We start from the raw sequence: 21,897 nt of genomic DNA on the forward strand, positions 1-21,897 counted from the left end.
GATTCAGGCTCGGCCTCACTTGTTAATGGGGAACAATGCCAGCAGATAAATTGCAGCCTGACCCAGAAAAAGTCCCTCCACTAAAAAGCAAACCATTGCTGGGAAGGAAAGCTGCAGCGGGCAAGCTGTTCTGCTAGCAATCAATGCACCTTTTGTCTGCTTATTCATAGCACAAGAGCTGTGCTGGCAGCTGCCCAGCTTCTTCTGTGAAAGCAGTTATGGGGGTCATAGTCTACCTTTTAGATTCCCTCACAGTTGCCTCCAACAAAGGAGAGGTTAAAAGTGTCCCTTCAAGTGAAGGGGGGAGATGTAAAGAGATTCGACAAGAGCTACACAAGTGCAGGAGGGAAGGGAGAAGCAATAGGCAAATGGTTGCAAACCAGCTTGAAATAGGATTTCATTTTATAACAAGAGGGGAGTAGCGTGTGATGTCTCTTTATACATAAAGAACAAGCAGCCTCCTTGGTCTGGATTTTTTCTTTATTTTATAAGCAGCAGCATGTAATACTGATTATTATGCTTCCAGGGGTGCCTTTTCCTAAAGGATGTCCTGGCTTTGTATCTGTTCCTTTGATGGAAACCAGAATACAATGGATTGGGGTGGTGGTGTTCCACTACTGAAAGAGCCCTAGCCAATCCAGTGCAATAGAATCCCAAGATTATATTTAATAGCAGTGTTTGCAGGAGTTACCTATTAGAAGACCTTGTAGTTATTTGCTCTCCTCTCTACACACTCTTTGTATTTGTAAAGATCCAATGACAGACTTCAGCTTCCTGACCGTCTGATACTGTACTTGGCAGCGGCAGCTACTAGCTCATTTTAAGAGAGTCACAAAATAGGCAGGGCAGTATTCAACAAAGTTGAGTAGGCCCATTGAAATTTCTGGGCCTGACTTAGTCATGTTCATCAATTTCTGAGTAAAGTTCAGTTGAATACCACTCTGGGATCACTTCCAGTCAATGGGCACAGGAGGAGCAACTTCCAGTCCAACAAGGCAGCACTAGATTTTGTGACCCTTATTTCTCACGGAGCCGTTTCTCTACAGTAGTTCTTCCACCACTTTAATTTTCCAATATTTTAGCCCTGGCTTATACCTTATAAAAAGTAATGGAAAGTCTGAATGCACGGAAGTGATATAAAAAGACAAATGGATCATCCGATAATTATAGAAAATGCTAGAAGAGCGCTTTTACTCACACGGAGAACTGTAGTATCACACGTACTTTGGGTACGGGTGGGTTGTGGCATTTAATTCAAGCGGCTTATTACTACAGCAAGATCAAGAGAGGAAAAGTGGGGGTAGATACTTCACTCCAGATTGCTAATCATTTCCCACTTCTGATCCTGTGGCTTTACAGCATGATTCCTGGATTATCTAGTACCACTCAAACAGACTTTCGTTTTCATTTGAAATCTTGTAGAGCTTGGCAATTGGAAGTGCCACTGTTTTTGCACTTTGGAAATGCCACAGAGAATCGGTATGGTAGATATTTCCCATCCTGCACATAATAATATAGAATTACTTCCCACTAAGGTTGACTATACCTTCTTGTGAGTTTTCATATGTTCTCTGCTTTGCCATGCTAGTGAGCACAGTTAGGGATACTTTGCAGACTGTGATGTTGCAGTGATGAATGCTTCCCGTTTCTTATGGCATACTTGTTCCTTGTGTTTTACATGACTGCAGCATATGTATGGGAATCTTTTGCTCTCCAGGCCAGATGTTCCCCACCTGCTTTAGCATATCTTTCTAACCATCTTAAGCCTTGATTGTGACTCCTGGGCACCTCTTCTCCCTACACAACACTTACCAGGAATTTGCACACTTACAAATCAGTACACAAATGTCAGCCCTCAAGCTGTATGGCTGCTACACAGTAGTGTACCCTCATCTCTCTCTCTCTCATTTATTTTTTATTTTAAAAAATTGTCCAGCTAGGCTTTTCTTACACTTCAGAATTCACCTACCACATTTTCTGAGAACATTTCAGGAAGTAAGTTCTGTTGCAATGTAGTCTTTTTCCCAGATGGTTAAAAATATCCTGCTGAACATCTGTGCTGGTATATCTCGATCCAGCAGTAATAGCATAATACTTTGCCCCTTGGTATTGGAATTAAAGGATAGCACTGATGAATTGGGAACCGCCACCCCAGTTTGTTTTTAAGGTAGGAGATGAAGACCCATATGAGAGGTTATAAAAGACTCAAAACTGAAATGGATACTAAATAGAATGGTGTTGGAAGGGTTATAGCATTTTGGTGGTACAGGGCAGTACTAAAGAATAGGTGTTTAGGGAGGGTACAGCTGCCAATAAGAAGCTGGCTTTTATTAGCTTTAATAGGGCTTTGAAACCTCCCTCACTGATCAATTATAGTGGGCATACAGTGCCTCCTACAGTTTACAAAATGACATTTGGACTATCTGCTCTTCTCATTGATGCTGTAGGAAATAGCCACTATATGCCTGATGTGACCTCATAACCACATCGTTCTTAATAGCAAGTATAGCCAGTGATATGCTAGCAATTCGGAGGAGATTTCATTTTCCCAGCAACAAAAATGCTGCAGACTCCCTATAACACACATACTGAAAAGGCAGCTGGATCTCATACAGTAATTCTGTACCAATCTTTAAAAATACCGAATAAAAATGCATCATCAGGAAAAGAACTCTTCTCATTAACTAGGGAATTTGCCCAACCTCAGAACTATGATTAAGTTCTCAGACAGCAGCCCAAATGCAGCAAGAGCAACGCGCCACTTTCAAGGAGCTGCCACTGGATCAGAAGCCAAGCGTGTAAATAATGCTTATCTACCCACAGCAGGAATCCAAATTGAAATTTATTAGAAACAGGAATGGGGTGCATGGGAGGCTTCTTTCCACCTGGGAAAATACATCACTACAATAACAGAGACCAAATTTTAAAAACATACAGCCTACCTAGACTCCTAACGTTGGCAATAAACATTCTACGTACATTTAGACCAGCATTTCTGGTGGAATGTACAACCCACTGGTGGTTGTTAAAGGAGGTAGTACAATGTATCTTGGAATCTGGCACATGCCGTTTCTGATTACTTCTTGGATTTCTTATTGAAAGCTTGTAACCCATTAAAGAGAGACAAGCTTTACTACCACATGGGCAATGCTCAACTAAATTATTTCACAAGCAGAACGGTCTCCACTTGCACAAACAGGACTTCCCCCCGACCCCCATGCATGTCCTGCACCCCCCCAAATTTTCTCCCAAGGATTGGGGGAACCCCTAAAACAGATTTAGTGGGAGAACACTCTTGTTGCACAAGGAAAAATCCTTCCACAGACAGAAGTTCGCCTTAGTTTCACCCTCAGTTTAGATTGAAGGCATGAAAGTTAGGCTGAGGCCATTCCCAGTTCTACTAGAGTTTTCGGTCCACAGTGAGACCTACTTTTTTTTGGCACGATGCATTTGTATAAATTCATTGTTTTGGGAAAATATAAAATGCCAAAGACTGCAAATCAAGGAGGGGGGTAGAAGAAGTTCATACAATAGGGGAACATACAAATGCGTGTCCTGAGATAGCAAGGGATGACATGAAATGTGAAAAAGTGTTCTAGCCACCAATTCAGAACAGCCTTTGCTAACTTGGTGATTTTCAGATGTTTAGGACTGCATTTCCCATTGGCCTCAGCAATGGTACTGCCTTGGGAAATCACCGTCTGAAACATCTGGAGGACAGGTTGCTGACAAGTGGACTAAGGCAACATGTGCTTTCTGCACATGTGGATTAGCAGAACCATACAGTATGCGTTGTTTGGTTGTTTTTTAGCTAAGCCTCCTTTTGCTATACAGTACTTGCTCCTTTCTTTCCAGTCTAGAGCAGGGATGGGGAGAAGGTGGGACCACCTATCACTTGCTGGTTGCTGGGATTCTTGTTAAGCAGGAATGGAGAATGGCTGGACTACAACTTCCATAAGTCCTTATCATTTGCCATGATCGCTAGGGCTAATGGGAGCTGGAGTCAGACAACATGTGGAAGGCCACAAGATCCTCACCCCTGTTGTAAAGGATAGATAGAAATTGCCCTGAGACAGCAAGGCACTATTTAGCATTTTTAAATAAGAGTGCATTGTCAATGCATTGTACACAATTCAGTTATACCTTCATTATTAATAGATTTAGAGCACACGATTTTGCTTTGTAAATTTAAACACACAGTAGAAAACCATAGAGGGTTAAAAAAATAAAAGTAGTCCCAATAAAACTGAAGTCAGCTCCCACTTCCTTGCGGGAGGATTGTCATGTTGCTCAGCATGATGCTTCTTGTAATGCCCATAATTGAATTGCCAAAACGCTTCCCCAACCAGTCATTTTAGCTGTGTCACACAAAATCCTGGATTCAGCTGCATCAGACGGCATTCCTGAACCCCAAATAGAGATGGGGACAGGGAAAGAGTTTTGCTACTTCTGGGTGGATTAATTGCATTCGTTGGAGCCACCATCATTATTATGGACAGAAAGCAAGCACAGTCAGCCATCAACCCAAGCCAGTGGCGTAGCGTGGGTTGTCAGCATCGGGGCAAGGCAAGTAATTTGCGCCCCCTAACCCGTGGATTTGCGCCCCCTAACCAGTGGATTTGCGCCCCCTAACCCTAACCCCCAGATGTTGCGGCCGGTGCGGCCGCCCCCCCTGCACCCCCCACGCTACGCCACTGACCCAAGCCAGCAGGATCATTCAATGGCATATAACTGTGTAAGGCACTGGTGTTCAAAGAAGAGGCAGGCTCTCCAGAATACTTATCATTGCCACAGTGGGGCATAAGGAGCTACAGTCCCAATGGGAGGATTGTAGCTTTGCAGAAATGTCATAGTGCAGAGACTGCAAGCCTAGTCTTTAGGGTAGAAACACACAGAACAAACACACACGTGGGGCTATGTATTGGGAACACAGCTAGGCCTGCTCATGTGTAACATGTCTTGCAGCTACCCTAATGGTGTCATTCGCAGGATAAGCCAACTTGGCCAGGGAGAATTTGCTTCTGAGCGGTGATCCTTATGCTCCGCATTGGGAAGAGAAGCAAAGCAGTTCTGCAGACATTCATGTGTCATCCTCAGTGTTGCTCAAGAACGATAGGTGGCAAGGTAATTGGTAAGGTAACTGCTAGTTCCTCAGCTCTGCTCGGGGCATTTTGAACATATGTGGTGGCCTTGATCTGCAAAGGGAGAAAAGTAGAAAGAGCGCTCTAAGCTTGAGGCTAGGTGGTTGGGCAGGGCATGAAGCGGAAAGGGGTTTCTAATAAGGATTTTATAAAAAAAACTAATGACACTTGGAGAAATCTCTCTGGTCTATATGACTCTTATTGGCCTGTAGTGGAAGTGGGGATGAATACTTCCCTAGCCCCACCCACTGTAAAAACATTCCCTGCAGCTAAGATTCAGTTCATGCCCAGATAGGATTTGGTGGGTTCTGTGCACAATGCCAGCCATACTTCCTCTTACCAGCACCCCAGGGACTGCCTCTGTGCAGCTGGGGCCAGCATGCAACAGAAAGCTCAGCTTAGCGCAAAGAAGACCAAAAGCATACCCTGCAGAGCATTAAATGTCTTCTGTCCCAGCCACCAACACCAAAGCAAGAGAGCTTCATATTTTGAAATGGCAGAGCTCCTTTCCCAAAATGGTCTTGTTTAGCACCTTTCTCCAGTACTGGACCTCCTTCCCGTTACTTAAATTGCATGGTCATTTCCTACATCTAGGGCGGCTTTCTTTTGAACTCCACACCAAACATAGACAGGAGGTATGAAAAGATACTTACAATTCCATATTTTCCATGGCACCATCCCTAGTAAAAGAAAGAGAATGTCAATGGGATATATGACAGCTTCCTCAAAGGCTTTCCAGAATCCATGCTAAGCTCCCTCAACCCTAATGTGGGCAAGGGAATTAAAAAGAAGAGTACTATAACCCCCAACTGCTTATACTGGAACCAGATGGCAGGACAATGCAACCTTTCAGCAGTGCTGCCAAACCTGGGTGCCTGTTGAACAGCAGAAAAACCCATGTCCATCGACCAAGCTCAATGCACCTAAGCACTAGCTAGCATAGCTCCTTTATATAGTAAGGTGTCTTACATGTGTTCTCTGGGTCTACTTCTGGCATTGCACAGCCAAAGTGGGTGCAAAGAAGTTTAGCCGTAAGGTTAGAATTATGCACCCTCTGAAATGCTGCCTTAATAGCAAGAATCCTCCCTGGTCACGTGAGCAATTGTTTCTTGAACTTGTCATGGCTCTAGTCTAGTTCGTGCCCAGGGTCATGGGGTTTTTTTGTTATTGCTTCATACTGCGCAGACTTGTGCCCTGGAGAGGTCACCTCAATGTCCCTATCACAGCAATTTGACTTCACCCATGGAGGCACACTCCATTGTCTCTCAAGACGGATGGATGCCAACAACGACAACAAACCCAGATAACACAGCATTGGTGTGGCTTCCACAGGACCATGTTTTGCCAGAAAGGTTGAAAGCTGTTTCAGAGTACAGTGGTACCTTGGGTTAAGAAGAAGAAGAGTTTGGATTTGATATCCCGCCTTTCACTCCCCTTCAGGAGTCTCAAAGCGGCTAACATTCTCCTTTCCCTTCCTCCCCCACAACAAACACTCTGTGAGGTGAGTGGGGCTGAGAGACTTCAAAGAAGTGTGACTGGCCCAAGGTCACCCAGCAGCTGCATGTGGAGGAGCGGAGACACGAACCCGGTTTCCCAGATTACGTGACTACCGCTCTTAACCACTACACCACACTGGCTCTCCACACTGGGTTAAGAATTTAATTCATTCTGGAGGTCCATTCTTAACCTGAAACTGTTCTTAACCTGAAGCACCACTTTAGCTAATGGGGCCTCCTGCTGCGCCGCTGCCACCACGCGATTTCTGTTCTCATCCTGAAGCAAAGTTCTTAACTCGAGGTACTATTTCTGGGTTAGCAGAGTCTGTAACCTGAAGCGTATGTAACCTGAAGCGTATGTAACCCGAGGTACCACTGTATAAGCAAGTGGGAAGTCAAAACATTCCCTTTTTCATTTACTAGGGAAGGCAATTAGCACTTTCCCCTAAAGGCTTCCCCTGGAGAACCCACTTTTCCATCAGTATCTTAAAAGCAGACACTTTCACAAGAGGGATTGTTGCCCTACAGCTGGACTTGCACTTCTAGGTAATGGAACCAACTGGAGGGTGGAGGGCTTACGGGGTGTCCAAGCCTATAATCAGTGAACAGTACTGAGAGTGGGGTGGGGGGAAAGAATTAAAGCATCTGATCCATGGCCATAGGCAGGGTGACAGGCAAAAGTATAACCCATCCTCACGTGTAGACGTCATCCATGTGCATTCTGCGGTAAAATTTGGCAAGCCGCACAGCCAAGATGATGCTCGGCAGCAGAAAGATGGTGCACCAGCCTAGACTGAACCAGAAGGCGTTCTAAGGGGAGAAGAGGGGAAGGCAGCTGTCAGTACTCCCGCTGTCTCTCTCCACTTAACTCCCACCCTGCTTGAGCTCATGCAAGGTAAGCCTCGCCTATAGCCTACCTGTGTCTTTTCCATCCATCTCCCCAACGTTTCCCTAGAGCTCCCTTCACATACATCTATACACTTTCCCCAGCCCTGTGCCCATTCAAGAGCACAGGGATCTGTCCCATGTGCAGATGTCTCCCCAGCTTCTTTCCATGCGCCACCCCAGGCAAGATTCCCAGAGCCACAGCACAGCCTCTGCCCAAGGTAGTTACAATTTCTGTGGCCCCACCACCTACCAGTTACTCCTACATCCTGGGCTGCAGTCGCCATCTCTCAACCTACGGACTGCCACCCTGCTGTCCCTTATCTATGCTGGCTCATTCCCACACCCCAGCTTATCCCTCGTGTTGACTGCCTCACCAATGAATTGACAACGCAGCTGCAGACCACGGTATTCACACTATCCAGTGCCCAGGCTGCAGGGCCACAGCGGCCCACCTGCTCTTTGATCTGCCAGCAAAGAAGACAAGGAAACATCATGACCACCAGAGGAAAAATCCCGAGCCCTGCACTCCTTTCCTGGCCAAACACCTTCATCCTGAGGTCATCATAAATGTTGCCTGTCCAGCTAAGCACATGGTAGGAATTGTCCTGGCATTGCCAACCTTATAACTTCATGCTGTACTTGCACCCTAGAAGTAAGATGGGCAACGGCAGTACACTTCCCACGAGTTCAACTTGATTTTGCTTACATATGCCTCCAGGGCCACCTGTGCATGAGGCTGTAAGACTGGCAAGTGAATGCAAGTGGCTGATTGGGAAAGTGCAGTTAACCACAGAATGCTGCAGCACGACTGCTGCCAGGAGTAAGGTTCTGTCAGCATATTGGAGTTGCCCTCAGATATTTGCACTGGCTGTTGATGGGCAGAATGACGGCATTCAATGTCACATTGGCTGCTCACACTTGTAGGAAACAGGCAAGTGCAGCCAAGCCAGGAGAAATTAACCCTCACTCATCAGCTGCCATAAGCTCAGCAGGATTCCTCCTTCCTGTTTCATGAGTGAGGTTGCATGGGCATCTTGCCAGAATGGAGGACCAGGTGTTGCTGTTTTAACCTCCAAAAACTGGACGTTCAAAAAGGAGTGTGTGGCTATTGAAAGCCCTTTGCAAAAGTGCTCTTGACAGTTTTCAGAAGTTCAGGCAGCAGGGCATGGGGACACCTGAGGTTTCAAACTGCAGTATCACCTGGTGTCAAAACTCCATCCACCTGCCCAAAGTAACCTGTCAAAGATTTGGAAATAAAAATCTGGCCCGCCTGGCAGAAAAGGTTCCCTGCCCCATATCTTTTTAGATGTCTATTGCAAACTTACCCAGACATATAATTTAGTTACTCATATTTGTTCTTAAAGTTTTACTGATTTAATCAGTGTTTTAATTACCGTATTTTTCCATGTATAAGACTAGGGTTTTTTCCTTAAAAATAATGTCAGAAATTAGGGGTTGTCTTATACCCCCCCCCATTTTCTTAAATCTGAGTCCTCAAAAATAGGGGGCATCTTATAGATGGAAAAATGCAGTATGTTTTATATATACTTGTTTTTTATTGCTTTGCAGATTTCATCTGCATTTTAACTACAACTTTGTTATGCGCACCGTCTCTAGAGAGTGCTTTGATTAAGCAGTTTATAAATCTTTTAAACCAGTAAATAATAAATAAACTATGGCTAAAAGGTCCAGTAAATTCATGGTTGACTGGCTTGGGTATGCATAGCCACAGGCAAGCATCCAGCCTGGATGTGAGTATAGCAGAAGTATACAAGCAAGGACAACCAGGCTCCCACCTTGTCATCACTCAGGATTAAGCCCAATCTCCATCAACAGCAGTTGGCATTACTTACGGTACTCTTTGCCCAGTCTATATATGATTCAAATAAACCCAGCAGAGTTTTCACGAAAGCTGAAGTCTCCTAGAGGTAAGAAGGTAAGATGGGTGGGTGCAAGTTAGAGGATAGGACAACAACTTCCAAACAAGGAAAGGGGTTCAGTTATGGGGCTCCAATCCCCTATCCAAGCTCCATTAATGGTTCCAAGAATAGGAAGGGAAATTGGGCTGTCTTATGGGGTACAGGAAAAGGTAATACGGCTAATCAATGCACGATCAGCTGGGGTGTCACATGTCCCTATCCTGGGAGCACTAGCTTTCGCTTGTCCTCTCCACTGCATTTCCTGTATTTCCATTTCCCAGAGTTGTTCACTAGCATGTCTAATGTCGTAGTTAGAGGCCTATAGGACTTCTGGATGAGCCTCCATGTTACATTATGTGGCGATGCACAAATCCAGTCTTAATGATGCCCTCTGTGTACCCCCACCAGGAAATGGGTTGAATGATGAGAAGACTCACGTTTTTGACAACGTCCTGCGCCTGCCACTTCATAAATAGCTGAGCGTCTTCTATTTTTGACAACGTGGCGTTCGCTGTACCCTGGCAGGACACAGTACTGTCAGGTTCACTCCCTGGCAGAGCCAGTCTCATGGGCTGCCCTCACCACCACTTTCCATACAGATCTGAGCAGACCACTGAGCAGAACATCACATAATCCAATGGGCATAAGGGAGCAGCGCTGGTATATTATCAAAAGGCTGAGACAGGTTTTTTGGTATGCTTTAGCGGGAGTTGCACAACTGCAGCTCTTCAGATGCTGCTGGACTACCACTCTCATCAGTCCTGACCATTGGCCATGCTGGCTGGGACTGATGGGAATTGGGAGTCCAACATATGAAGGACTGCAGCTTAGCATTAGCATTTCATACCCAGCACCATACAGACCCCAAACGCACACAAGCATAGTTCTGCCAGTGCCCCATTAACACCTCCTCTGTCCATCTTTGGGATGCCTACCAACTCTGTCAATCTCCCACAGTCTTCCAGGTTCTGAAACCCCATCCCTACAGAGTCAATGCCAAGGGAAATCTCTGTATCTCCCAATTGGCACCTGTTACCTTGAGTTCTCACATTGTTATGCAAGGAGGCCTGGCGAGATTGTCAGTAGGTTGTACTTCCCCACCCATCCAATATCTAATGGTGTGTCATTTAGAAAGCCTGGCATCAAAGCCCCACCTCCTTCCTCAAACCTTGCCCTGCTTACCGGAATCTGAGGGACAGACTTCTGCAGTTTTCGAATGCTGCTTCTCAGGATGTGCTGAGGACAGAGAAAGCTCATCAGAGGGCACCATCCACTGAGCTGGATGGAATGAGTTGACAGAAGGTGGGACAGATATCAAGCCTATGGCCTGGTAGGGCCAAGAATCAAAACCGTCCAGAGAGGCCTTGTTCAAGGCGGCACCTGGTCTGGGCCAAAAGGAGGTAAAGGTGTTTGGGGAGAGCAGCACTCACCATCTGAGGAGGAAACGTGTCATTGACCCAATCCTGGAGCTTCCTCAGCCTTCTGGCCTCCAGTTGAAAATTGCTCCGAGCTTTCTCATTAATTGCCTGAAAATATGCACCACCGTTGTGAAGAGATATTGATAGGTTTTCTGCTGCTTTCACATATACAAGTGGGCACATTTCCAGGAGACAATGTGGGATGCAATTATTTCCCATCTTCAGGGAGGATCTGGGGTTAAATCAGGGCCAGCCTACCTATTAGTCAAGATGAGGTGACTACCTCAGGCAGCAGGATCCACAGGGACAGCCGATTCAGCATCCAAGGAACACATGCCCATGGCTGCTGCTGCAGTGGCACTGATGGCTGTGGCACACTGCTTGGGGACTGGATCTGCCTCTCCTCAACAGTTCCCTGCCACCTCTACAGTGACCTCTTGGCAAATAGGAGTTGCTGCTGGTCTCCTATCACCCTTAGAGAGGAAATGGTGGGGGCATGATTCAGAACAGGCCCCTTTTCCCCTGCCATGATGGCATTTCATTCCCACTTCAGCTGTTGAATAAGATTAATTCAATTCTCCCCCTTGTTCCCAATGTAGATCTTCATTCACCCCTACTTCTCTGGCAGGGAGGGTGCCATTTTGTGGTTCGCCTCAGGTGCCAAAATGTCTTGGGCCAGCTCTGGGTTGAAGTGATCCCAAAAAGACACCTACAAGGCCCCTCCCCCTAGAAAGGGAGCTGGGGGAGAGAAGCACTGCAGAAGAATGGGGATATCCAATCAAAGCACCACTCACTGTGTTTTCTGCCAATTTATCTAGATCTGCTGCCAATGAAGACAGGTCTTGTTTTGTCACAGTCTCATTGATCTGCAAAGAAAGGGACACATGGTGGGTCAGCTCCTCAAGGACAGCAAGAGACATTGGAGTGAGTAAGGTCAGGGCCCAGGCAGATTAAGTTCGCACACTTCCTAGAATCCGCTTTCCAACTTGTTTTATTTCATTTTGAACCCATTGATACGTAAGCTGTTATTATTTCACATCACACCTCTGGGAAGAGAAAGCTCACCTCATCCTTCCACCTCCAATGATCTGTGAGACAACAATCAGAGGCTCTTTTCTGGGTGCCCTCACCTACAAAAGGACATGTGGGTGCCATCCAAAGAGCGTACCTTTTTAGTGACTGTGCTCTAATTATGGATCTCCCTCCCAAGGGTGATCTGCCTGGCATCTTCGTCGTTGCTTTTAGACACCAGGCGAATCCTATCCTGTTTATGTGTTAACTGCTGCTTTTATTTATGTGGAATGGCATGATTTCATTATACAGATGTCTTTGAGATTTTCTTAAACTCAGTAACCTGCACAGGTTTTGTTGGGGAACGGCTTGCCTTTTGGGCTGTACTCAAAGCCCTTTCCGGACACTATCCTTTCTCCTGAACAGACTGAGCAGCTGCCAGAAACCTATGCTGACATCATCAACCCAACGACCCTTCCATTGTCAGTTAATCAGAATATCCCAGCTGACGGTTTCCTTCCTGCAGCAATTCATACCCCAGCAAGCATGAAGGGCATTCATTTTTCTGTGGGGATGGAGCCTACACTACTATTACTGGCAATGATATCATTTTCTAGGCAAGTCACTAGTCCTATTAGGCAATCTAAGCTACTTTGAATGGCCTAACCTTTTTATTTAAAAAAAAACATGACTCTTTTTCAGATGTGACATATCTCACAAGATACCAGACAATGTCAAACCCCATAAAGATCAAGAAAAGAAATCATCTTGTGATAAGCTGTTCCACCCTCTCATCTCACTTGTTTCAGAGCACTGGAAAAATTCAGGTTCAGCCCATCCTTTGAGCCCAGTTCCTGCAGGCGACGCTTCTGCTCATCCGTCAGGAGGTCAGTGGAGCCCAAACTGATATTTATTTTTTTTAAGGCTGCATCAATATTACCGGTGTACTGTAAGAGCAAAAGAAAAACAAGTAGTACATAACAATCCAGTCTCCCAGGACACTTCTCTGGGGTTCTCCAGGTGGCTGAAGATATGCCCCAGATCTGGACTTTAAACTATCCCAGAGCATATCTGAGGACACTAATCTTGCTGGTCATTCAATTTCTCTTGTGGCTGTCTCAGTTCACCTACAGACACTCATCACTGACCTTGCTGGTGTTTAGGATCTCATCCAGAGGGATGACCTCACCCAGGTGAAGGGTGCTCCACAAGGGGGCATTGTTTTCACAGTTCCTGCAAGAGTGAAAACCGAGCTGAGAGACCAGCATACACTGTGCTATGTCAAACATAAACTGGGGAAACAGCATCACCACGCAATCAAGCTTTCCAATCATGTAGTTTAACTCTTACGCCAGGGGGCAGTGGGGTTGCTGGTGACATAAGCTCAGCATGGGGGCAAGAACTGTGGGGAAATAGCAGGACTAAGAAGCACAGTGATCAGGCTGAAAGGTACCTCAGAGAAAGAAAAGCATGATTCAGGCTGTTATTCTAGCAAACTCTTGGCAGAATGGAGAAGTTGTGGGTCAGGGAAAGACTTCTCTGCACCAGATTTAAGATTATACAGTCAAACTGGATCCTGAACACCTTGGTACTTGGATGTTTTGGCTCCCAAATGCTGCAAACCAAGGAAGCAAGTATTCCAGTTTGCGAACATTCTTTGGAACCCAAACGTCTGACGGGGCTTCCACGGCTTCAAGCCATGCTTTGGTTTCTGAATGTTTTAGAAGTCAAACGGACTGTATTATGGTAGGTACGACTGTATTATGAAGCTTCCTGTCTATGCTGGGCAAGGACTTTGGACATAATATACAACTTACAGCATGGGAGAAGCTATGGAACTGGGATTTGAAGTTAACAGCATGTTATACGTTGAAAGAAAATTTATGAAATTGATGTATCATTGGTATTTAACCCCTAGTAAACTAGCTTGTATAAAACAAGGTCAAATATATGCTGGAAATGTAAGGAAAAAGAATTCTCTATATTGGTTGTTTGATAATTGTTTGCAAATTTCAAAATCTGAAAAAAACTAAAAAAAAAAATTTTTAAAAAAACCTCTCTGCACCAGGGCCCCCTGGCATGGCTGTGCATGGTACCCTGACATTGCATGTTGGCAAGTGGGTGGAACTTACTTTTCCCTACTCCCATACACTGTATGCCTGACTATCAGGCCTGCAGTTCCCACCCTACTCTCAAGAGTCTCTCTCCCTTTGGGGGAAGGTGAGGACCAAAGTCATAGCAGGCAGGAAGCCATGGAGGAATCCAGCCAGCCAGCCACTCACTTGTACAGGCTGGAGAGGTTCACTTCAGAACTCTTCAAATGCAAGAGCCGTGTCAGGTTGAATTCAGGAAACAACCCTGGTGTGTCCAGAAACTAGAAGAAAATAAAGCATCATTAATTAGATTCTTAGCCTCTCAACTCAAAACAACATCTTCAGTATTTCCCTCTCCCTGCGATTTCCTCCTCTGCAGAATGTGGGATTGCCTGGCTGTCTCATGCCTACTTCAGCAATTTCCATGCCAAAATGATAATGATTGACAAGGGGGAGAGATGGGATCCCAGGATTAGAATCTAAGGTTACAGTGTGTGGGTTCTGGTCTGGTGTTAAGGGAAACCATGTCTCACTTCTCTCCTCGCCCACATTATTTCCCCCCCTTGTTCCACTGCAGATGGCACTCAGCAGTATCAAAGAATACTCATGGTAGCCCAAGGGACTTACCTGAAGGAGATGCCCATTGGCCCATGGCCGACACACCACTGTGTACATACTTCCCCCAATTAAAAATGTCAGTAGAACCAGCAGCATCAGCAGCCATGAAAATATGAAGCTGAACCCAACGCTCCTGTCAGAGAAGGGAAAACATGATTGGAGGCCTGGGATTTCGCTGGATGGATGTGAAGAGCAGCCGTCAGAGCCCTTGCACATTTGCCCCAGGCAACCCTTCCATTCATTCTGACACACTATCCAGCAGATAAACATAAGGAACAGCCAGAGGTCCATGGGAAAGTCCAGGACAAGGTCAGGGTGCCAAAATACTCAGGGGGCATGGCTCTGCACTGTGCCAATCTGCCAGTAAGTCTGCATTTCTGGATACTTAAGGACATTCCCACCCTATCTTTCTCTAGTAGGAGCCTGTACACAAAACATATTGTGTACGGGAAAACCCTCCATAGAATAGCTCCCAGAGAGCTGGGGAATCAGGCAACCAGCAATACATGTAAAGATCTGCAGCCGCCTCCTGAGTCCTGCCACCCATGCTCTAACATTTGCTATGCCATAACACAGCTTGGCAATATTTGGCAATCATCAGGAAGGGTAATAAGGGTACAGGCCAGAGCTCTGTAACAGAACATGAGTTTTGCATGCAGAAGGTTCCAGGATGAATCCCTGGCATCTCCAAGTAGGGCTTGGAAGGACTTCTAGCTGAAACTCTGGAAAGCCACTGCCAGTCAACATTGATGGTGCTGTGCTAGATGAACCAAGGGCCTGACATTGGGATGCAGCAGCAGCTTCCTACATTCCTTTGACTTATTGGATGACTGTCTGTCATGAGATGGGAGAAGGTGCAAAGTCTCTTACGCCATGAGGAGGTCTCCACCAGTGTTTGCGAGGCAGCCCCGTTTGGTAGGCATCTCTCGCAGGTTTAGCCCAAGTGCCCCAAACAACAGGCCCAGCACATTGAATACAATGATCACGAGCACCAGAGAGCAGAGGCAAAGGCCAGCAATCCACCTAAAGTAAGGAAAAGGAAAACAGTTAAGATTCCGACAGAAGGCAATGGCTAAGGAAGGAGTCAAAACCCTAGTAATGGGTTCGATCTCTGCTAAAAACCAGCATCAGCAAGACTATACTCTGCTGGCATGTGCATCAAAGCCCTGGCAACAAGAAGAAGCAAATTAGAAAACATGAGATCCCATCCAAGCCTAGGTTATGAACAATGGTATAGCACTGAAGAAAAACAAGTGCTATCTGGGCCAATTAACCAAATCGGAAGACAAGGATTTTAATTTTCATATTACTGCAGACTAGATGTGGTGCCCTGTCCAAAAATGCTGTGGGAAACCATCAGTGTGACATGAAACTGCACATCAGAGGCTTCCAAAATAGTGGCCAGAAAGCTTTTAGCCCTTTGTTTAGGCTACCATTCTCATTCCATTTTCTATAGCTGCCATTTTGATAACATATGACCACTCATGGTCAGGAGGGACAAGGGACCAACATTTCATCCAACACATGACCTAGTGTGGCTTAAGCTAACCTAAGGGATTCCGCCAGCTTACAATACTCTGAGAACACTTTAATTCATACCTGTAGCTATCATAGGTGACAATATCTGGCTCATAGGTACTCGCCCAACTGACAACATCTGTCATGGACTGAGAGATATTCCCCATTCTGCTCAGTGTGGAAAAGTTGCTACGGCTATCTTCAATCGCTTGCTCGACATCACGGAGGCGAGCCTCTCCTTCTGCAAGGACCAAAAGATACATAGATAAACAAATATACTTTGTTTACTATAGCAGAGAGCATCTTACCACAGGGCAGTCATCTGCTATGTGTTCTGGATATGTAGTATTTTATGCCCAATTGCCTATTAGCTCTCCGAGGAAGAACCATTCACATGCCTCAGCAAATCTCATGCCTCCTTCATTTCTGGCTACCCATCCTTCATTCAGTTCAAGTTAGGGAGGACAAAATAGGAAGGACAAGGAAAGCTGTGGATTGGGAGAAGAAAACATCCAGCTCCACTGAGCCCAAGGCCGTCTTACCCATAGGCGCTAGGGGTGCGGGGCACCTGGGTGCCGGGCTCTCAGGGGCACCAGGCTGAGAGTCCAGGACCCGAGAGCTGAGTCCGGGTCAGTTGGGCACTGCGGTGGGCTCTTCTGCTGTGGGTGGCTCTGCACCACAAGTCCAGTGAGATGTTGAGGTGGGCAGCCGACTCTGCCCTCCTGCGCCTCTGGGACTAGGCAACCGGGGGGGGGGCACCGGGCAGATCTTTGTACCCAGTGCCGCATATGCTTAAGACAATCCTGACTGAGCCCCACTGATGCCTAATAAATGGAGGAGCTAGCAAGAATGTGCAGACTAGCCATGTCCTCTAAACAACAGTGTGTATGTGGCATTGGTCCATAGGAGGACATACGTTTTAAAAATGTTTTGGGACATCTTGTAGCTCAGTGATAAGAGTGAATGCATGTCCAAGGTCCTAGACTGAATTCCTTAGCATCTCCAATTAAGGGATCTCAAGTGGAATTTGCAGAACTACCGTGAATCAGAGTAGACAGTGCTGGGCTGGACAGACCATTGATTTGACTCTGTAGAACAAGAGCTTCATATGTTCACATGTGATTAACTCACACCTATCACTCCATGCATCCACAGCAGGTAGCTGTAACTGGAGCTTCAGGACAGGAAATGCCATGTTGCTTGAACATGCACATGTGAGAAACTGTTGGGTGTGAACTCCAATTACTATGTAGAAGGTATATTTGTAGAATAACAATTTCTAAACAAAGAAAAGGCTGCACTATTGCATAACTGTAAACAGTTATATTGAATGACTGAGAGCCGAGACTTGACTAAATTCCAAATATTAATGTGAACTGATCAAAGAGATATTTGGCAGGTGGCCTCTAGTTTCTGAGGACGTTATAAGTGTAACCATAGCCTTTCAACTGGTTCTTGAAATGAGAATACACACACCTTTATCTATCTGCTGAAACTACTTACCAGACACCACCTTTTTTGTTTGTTCAGACACCTTCTTTGGAATATCAGCCAGAACTTTTCTTGCCTGCCAATGCCAGAACCCAGAATAAAGACATATGCAGATGGAAACAAAAGACAAACAACACAGATCTCAGAATCGCATATGCTCTTATAGTGTTGAACAAAGGGCAAAGCAATGTGAATCAAAAAGGCATTGCAATACGTGCTGATTCCAAAGAGGAAGTGGGCTAACAATACCTTCTGAGGATGGGATACAGGCATTGATGGTTTGAGAGATCAGGGGAGCCCTATGGCCCAAGGCTGTGATTTATGATGCTAGGCTCAGTCTGTGGTTCTGCTCCTACTGCACAGCCTCTCCTAGACAGGCCGTCCCTGGCACACTGCCACCTGGCATGGGCACTCAGAAAGCCTGCTCTCTGTGGCACACTCTGATTGCGGAGGAGAGAGAAAAGATGGACGGAGGGAAGGATGTTACCTTTGCAATGGTGTCCTGAGGGTTTGAGTCTGTCAGATTGGTCAACAGCTGGAGTGGGTGGCTGACATCCGGAACCTGTGGGAACAGATAAAGGGGCAGTTTATCTATCTATAAGAAATTAAAGTGATGATGCATTGTGTTCTGGAAGGGGTAGGAATCTTTGTGTTTCACTCAAATGTTTACACTGACACAGGTAAGAGCAACGTAGCATCCACTGAGACGTTTGTACGTTTACGTGCTGGCAAGACCAGACAAACACATCCATGGGCATCTTGTAGACACGCTCCAACACTGTAGCAGGCCTCAGCTGAGATTCCACCCTGACATCTATTGCACCACCTGAAACTGGCTTTAGCCTCTGTCTCAGTAGTGTCACTCAATTAGCTAAGCCCACTTATCCTGAAAGTGGTCTTCTTCCCATGTTCTCTCAAAACCCACCATCCCTTTCCCAAGGTCTCTGCACTCCAACCCCATTTTACCGCACTGAGATTGGCCCCAGGCTCCAGGTTCCACATTGGGACACCCTTGCAAGGTTCACCGCAGTCTTTCAAAGTCTGGTTGATATCAGTGCTCAAGACGGTCAGGTTTTGGCTCAGCTGTTCCTGAAGGTCCCGCAAGTGATTTGTTGACTCATTGACTGCCCGGAGCTCTTTTTCCACAGAGCTAGTCACTGCAATGGACAGAGAAAAAGAGTGAGGAGGAACTTTGCAATCTCCACCCCGATGACAGATAGTTTTTAGCACAAGGGAATCAAGTGGTGCATAAGTTTTATGAAATAAAATAAAACAAAATAAATAAATTTGTGTACCCCACCCATCTGAGTTCGTTGCCCCAGCCACTCTGGGTGGCTTCCAACAGAATAAATAAGAACACAACAGAACACCACACACTGAAAGCTTCCTGGGCTGCCTTCAGATGTCTACGGAAGGTCAAATAATTATTTATCTCTTTGACATCTGACAGGATGGCATTCCACAGGGCGGGCGCCACTACCGAGAAGGCCCTTTCTGCCTGGTTCCCTGTAACCTCACAGGGAGGGAACCACCAGAAGGCCCTCAGAGCTGGACCTCAATGAACAAATCAAATGCAATTTATTTCTTTTGTAAAATTTATATGGCACTTGAATGTAAAAAGAAAGTTAACAAAGATATAAAACAATGAAATTATCTGTGTGTGTGTGTGTGTGTACACACACACATACATACAATAAACTAAAAACCAGAGTAAAAACCCTGTCAACATTCAACATATCTGGATAGGTTTACCTAAACTAAAATGTTTTTAGCAGGTGCCAAAAAGAGCACAACGTAGGCACCTGCCTGATGTCAATAGGCAAGGAGTTCTTAAGTGTGGGGGCTGCCCCACTACAAGATCAATTTCTTACAAATGCAGAACAAATACTATACAGGACCTATAACATTGCCAGTTCCACAGATTGAAGCAGTCACATAAAGAGGGGTAAAAACATAAACAAAACAAAACAATGCTTTAAACAAACAAATCAAATTCAGGACACTGAACTGCAGCAATGAGCACTTTTCTCCCAAGCAGGGGCTGGCTATCTTTTGGCCCTCCAGAAGTTGCTGGACTACAGTGCCCATCAGCCCTAATCATTAGCCATGCTGGCTGTGGCTGATGGGGGTTGGAGTCCCAACAACATCTGGAGGGCCAAAAATTCCTGACCCATGCTCTAAACCTTCTTTGTCCTCTGAGCACCTTTGCCTCGCCCTGTGCCACAGTTAAACTGACACACTTTCTGGGCCTCCATCTCTACTACTAGATCCCACAACACACTCTTCGTTAAACAGTAGGTCAGTACCATTGAGAAGACGTTCAGCATCGTCCAGTGCTTCGTTTACTCGTCCACCTATTTGATTCTTGATTTTGTCTCCCAAAGTCTGCCCAATCTCTGCAGAGAAAACATCAGAACAAGAGGATCAACAAGAATGCTTCCCACTATTATGTCACATACCAAATGCCAGAAAAAAATGGTTTATGGACATTGAGATCTCCTTGAATGATAAAGGGATAATGGGCAATGCTTTGGGTACATACCAAAGTTCTACAGTTTAAGTAGGAGCAGAACTCAATGATGACTGCGTGGATGAAGCAGGCCACAAGGGTAAAGGAAGGAATTCTGCAGATGACCACTGAACTTTGGGGCAGACTTCTAATTCTCAGGAAATGCTGGGTCTGTATGCACCTGTCTTGTGTGGTGGAGCACTGAGCTTCAGGTGAACATCTTCTTAGTGAAGACCCTTCCAGTACAGGTCTGACTCTACCCACCCTGGCTGGACACTGTATCTTCCTGAGCAGGAAGAAATATAAAAGGCTACCCATTTCAGCTGAGCCTTGCTTGAGCAACAAAGTCTTCCTGAGCACTGGTGTGTTCGCTGAATCCTTCATTCTTCTTTGTTCATGCCAGCTAGCTTGTCCTCCATTTCTGACTCCCAAACTCTTGGTTTGTCCTCCAGTTGTGGCCTGCTATTTGACCCTGACTCCTGGCTTGCTCCTTGACCACACCTCCACCAATGAGACTGGGTAATTTCAGTTGATTTCCAAGCTTGAGGCCTGCTTTTTTTGCCTCACTCACTCAAGATTTAAACAACACAGATTGTGGCCAGTGGCAGAAACTCACCTTGCAGGCTCTGATTGGCTTGCTTCAGTGGCACCGAACTGGAGTCAATGATGTCATTAATCTCCTGTGAAGAACCAGGAAAGTGATGAAATACAGTATGCTCTGCAGGGGAGGGGGCAGCAAGCGGGATCAAGATCCTGAACATATTTATGGTCATGGATATGAAATTATAAGGACAACAGCATGGTGTGCATTGCTTGAACACAGAGGACTCAAAAGTGCCCATTGTACTGAAGTGCATTGCTTCCGCATTGTCTCACTCCCCAGTTTTACACCAATCCAGTTGAAAAGATTTCTTTGAACTCCTGAATCACTGTCAATTAGAATACATCTTTCCACAATACTTAATTGATGTTTGATTCAATTGATGTTTGTTTTCTATGAAATAGCATTATATAAATAGCCTAAATAAATAAATATTGTGTAGAAAGTCTACAAAACAAGCCCTAAAGACTACCATCCTGTGTACACTTACTGGGAAATCAGTCCCCTTTGAGCACTAATTTCGACATAAACACACTTAGGTTTGTCCTGCAAAAATATATGTGGAACTTCATAACGGATCACAGCTTAGAAGTAAGTGTTCATGAGTATCTTCCACCATAGAGGCAAATACCATTTGCAAAAAAATTGAGGAACCGAACATACAAAATTGACTACCATCTAATTCTGCAGGTGAAGAGACATTGAAGCCATAGCCAACCCAACATTTTGTGGACTGGGAGCACAACTGCAGTTATTTTGCCTCCAGGTATGGTGGGTGTTTCTATCCAGACCAGCTCCTCCCAATCCCCATGGTTAAGCATGGGTTAAAAAGATATTTCAGGCACATGTAGGTTTTGCAAATGATTTCCCAAAGAACAATTTAATTCACTATTCAGAAACAGCTCTAAGAAGTTAGCATGGCATGATATACTGGTCCCTGTGTTTCTTGTGGGAGCTGCCTTCAGTGGGAGGTACCATTAAACCAATAAACCTTGGTAAACAATGTAGCTCGGCACCATTTTGATAATTCTTCTGTGTTAACAGCAAAGCATGTTTGTGCCTTCCAGTACTATGAACAGTTTGTGCTGCTATTTAAACAAGTATATTTTTATATCCTAATCAAAGCAGATATGGAAAACAGATGCCTGAGAAGGCACTGAAGTCCAGAACTACCAAGATGACTCCTGTAGCCCT

At 45.5% G+C, this 21,897-nt stretch overlaps 1 protein-coding gene across 4 annotated transcripts in view; it reads right to left on the minus strand.

Moving 5' to 3' along the window:
- Positions 1-4,905: 4,905 nt before the first annotated feature.
- LOC310707815 (prominin-1-A-like) overlaps positions 4,906-21,897 on the minus strand; it is a 31,966-nt gene continuing 14,974 nt past the window's right edge. For 3 of the 4 annotated variants that reach the window (XM_083505212.1, XM_083505213.1, XM_083505214.1), the window contains exons 6-25: positions 20,719-20,782; positions 19,900-19,989; positions 18,560-18,750; positions 18,081-18,155; positions 17,606-17,669; positions 16,184-16,343; positions 15,455-15,607; positions 14,594-14,717; positions 14,156-14,247; positions 13,022-13,106; positions 12,674-12,820; positions 11,657-11,728; positions 10,875-10,970; positions 10,627-10,680; positions 9,882-9,962; positions 9,379-9,447; positions 7,900-7,989; positions 7,335-7,447; positions 5,795-5,821; positions 4,906-5,195 (exon numbers count right to left, since the gene is read on the minus strand). In XM_083505212.1, the coding sequence (XP_083361338.1) occupies positions 5,144-5,195; positions 5,795-5,821; positions 7,335-7,447; positions 7,900-7,989; positions 9,379-9,447; positions 9,882-9,962; positions 10,627-10,680; positions 10,875-10,970; positions 11,657-11,728; positions 12,674-12,820; positions 13,022-13,106; positions 14,156-14,247; positions 14,594-14,717; positions 15,455-15,607; positions 16,184-16,343; positions 17,606-17,669; positions 18,081-18,155; positions 18,560-18,750; positions 19,900-19,989; positions 20,719-20,782 (1,899 nt within the window). In that variant the 3' untranslated portion in view covers positions 4,906-5,143. Of the gene's footprint in view, positions 5,196-5,794; positions 6,524-6,785; positions 7,448-7,899; positions 7,990-9,378; positions 9,448-9,881; positions 9,963-10,626; positions 10,681-10,874; positions 10,971-11,656; positions 11,729-12,673; positions 12,821-13,021; positions 13,107-14,155; positions 14,248-14,593; positions 14,718-15,454; positions 15,608-16,183; positions 16,344-17,605; positions 17,670-18,080; positions 18,156-18,559; positions 18,751-19,899; positions 19,990-20,718; positions 20,783-21,897 lie in introns of all 4 variants that reach the window. The other variant, XR_014526736.1, reaches the window with a different exon arrangement.

The sequence above is a fragment of the Podarcis liolepis genome (genome assembly GCF_965112155.1).
Source record: "Podarcis liolepis genome assembly, chromosome: 5".
Lineage (NCBI taxonomy): Eukaryota > Metazoa > Chordata > Lepidosauria > Squamata > Lacertidae > Podarcis > Podarcis liolepis.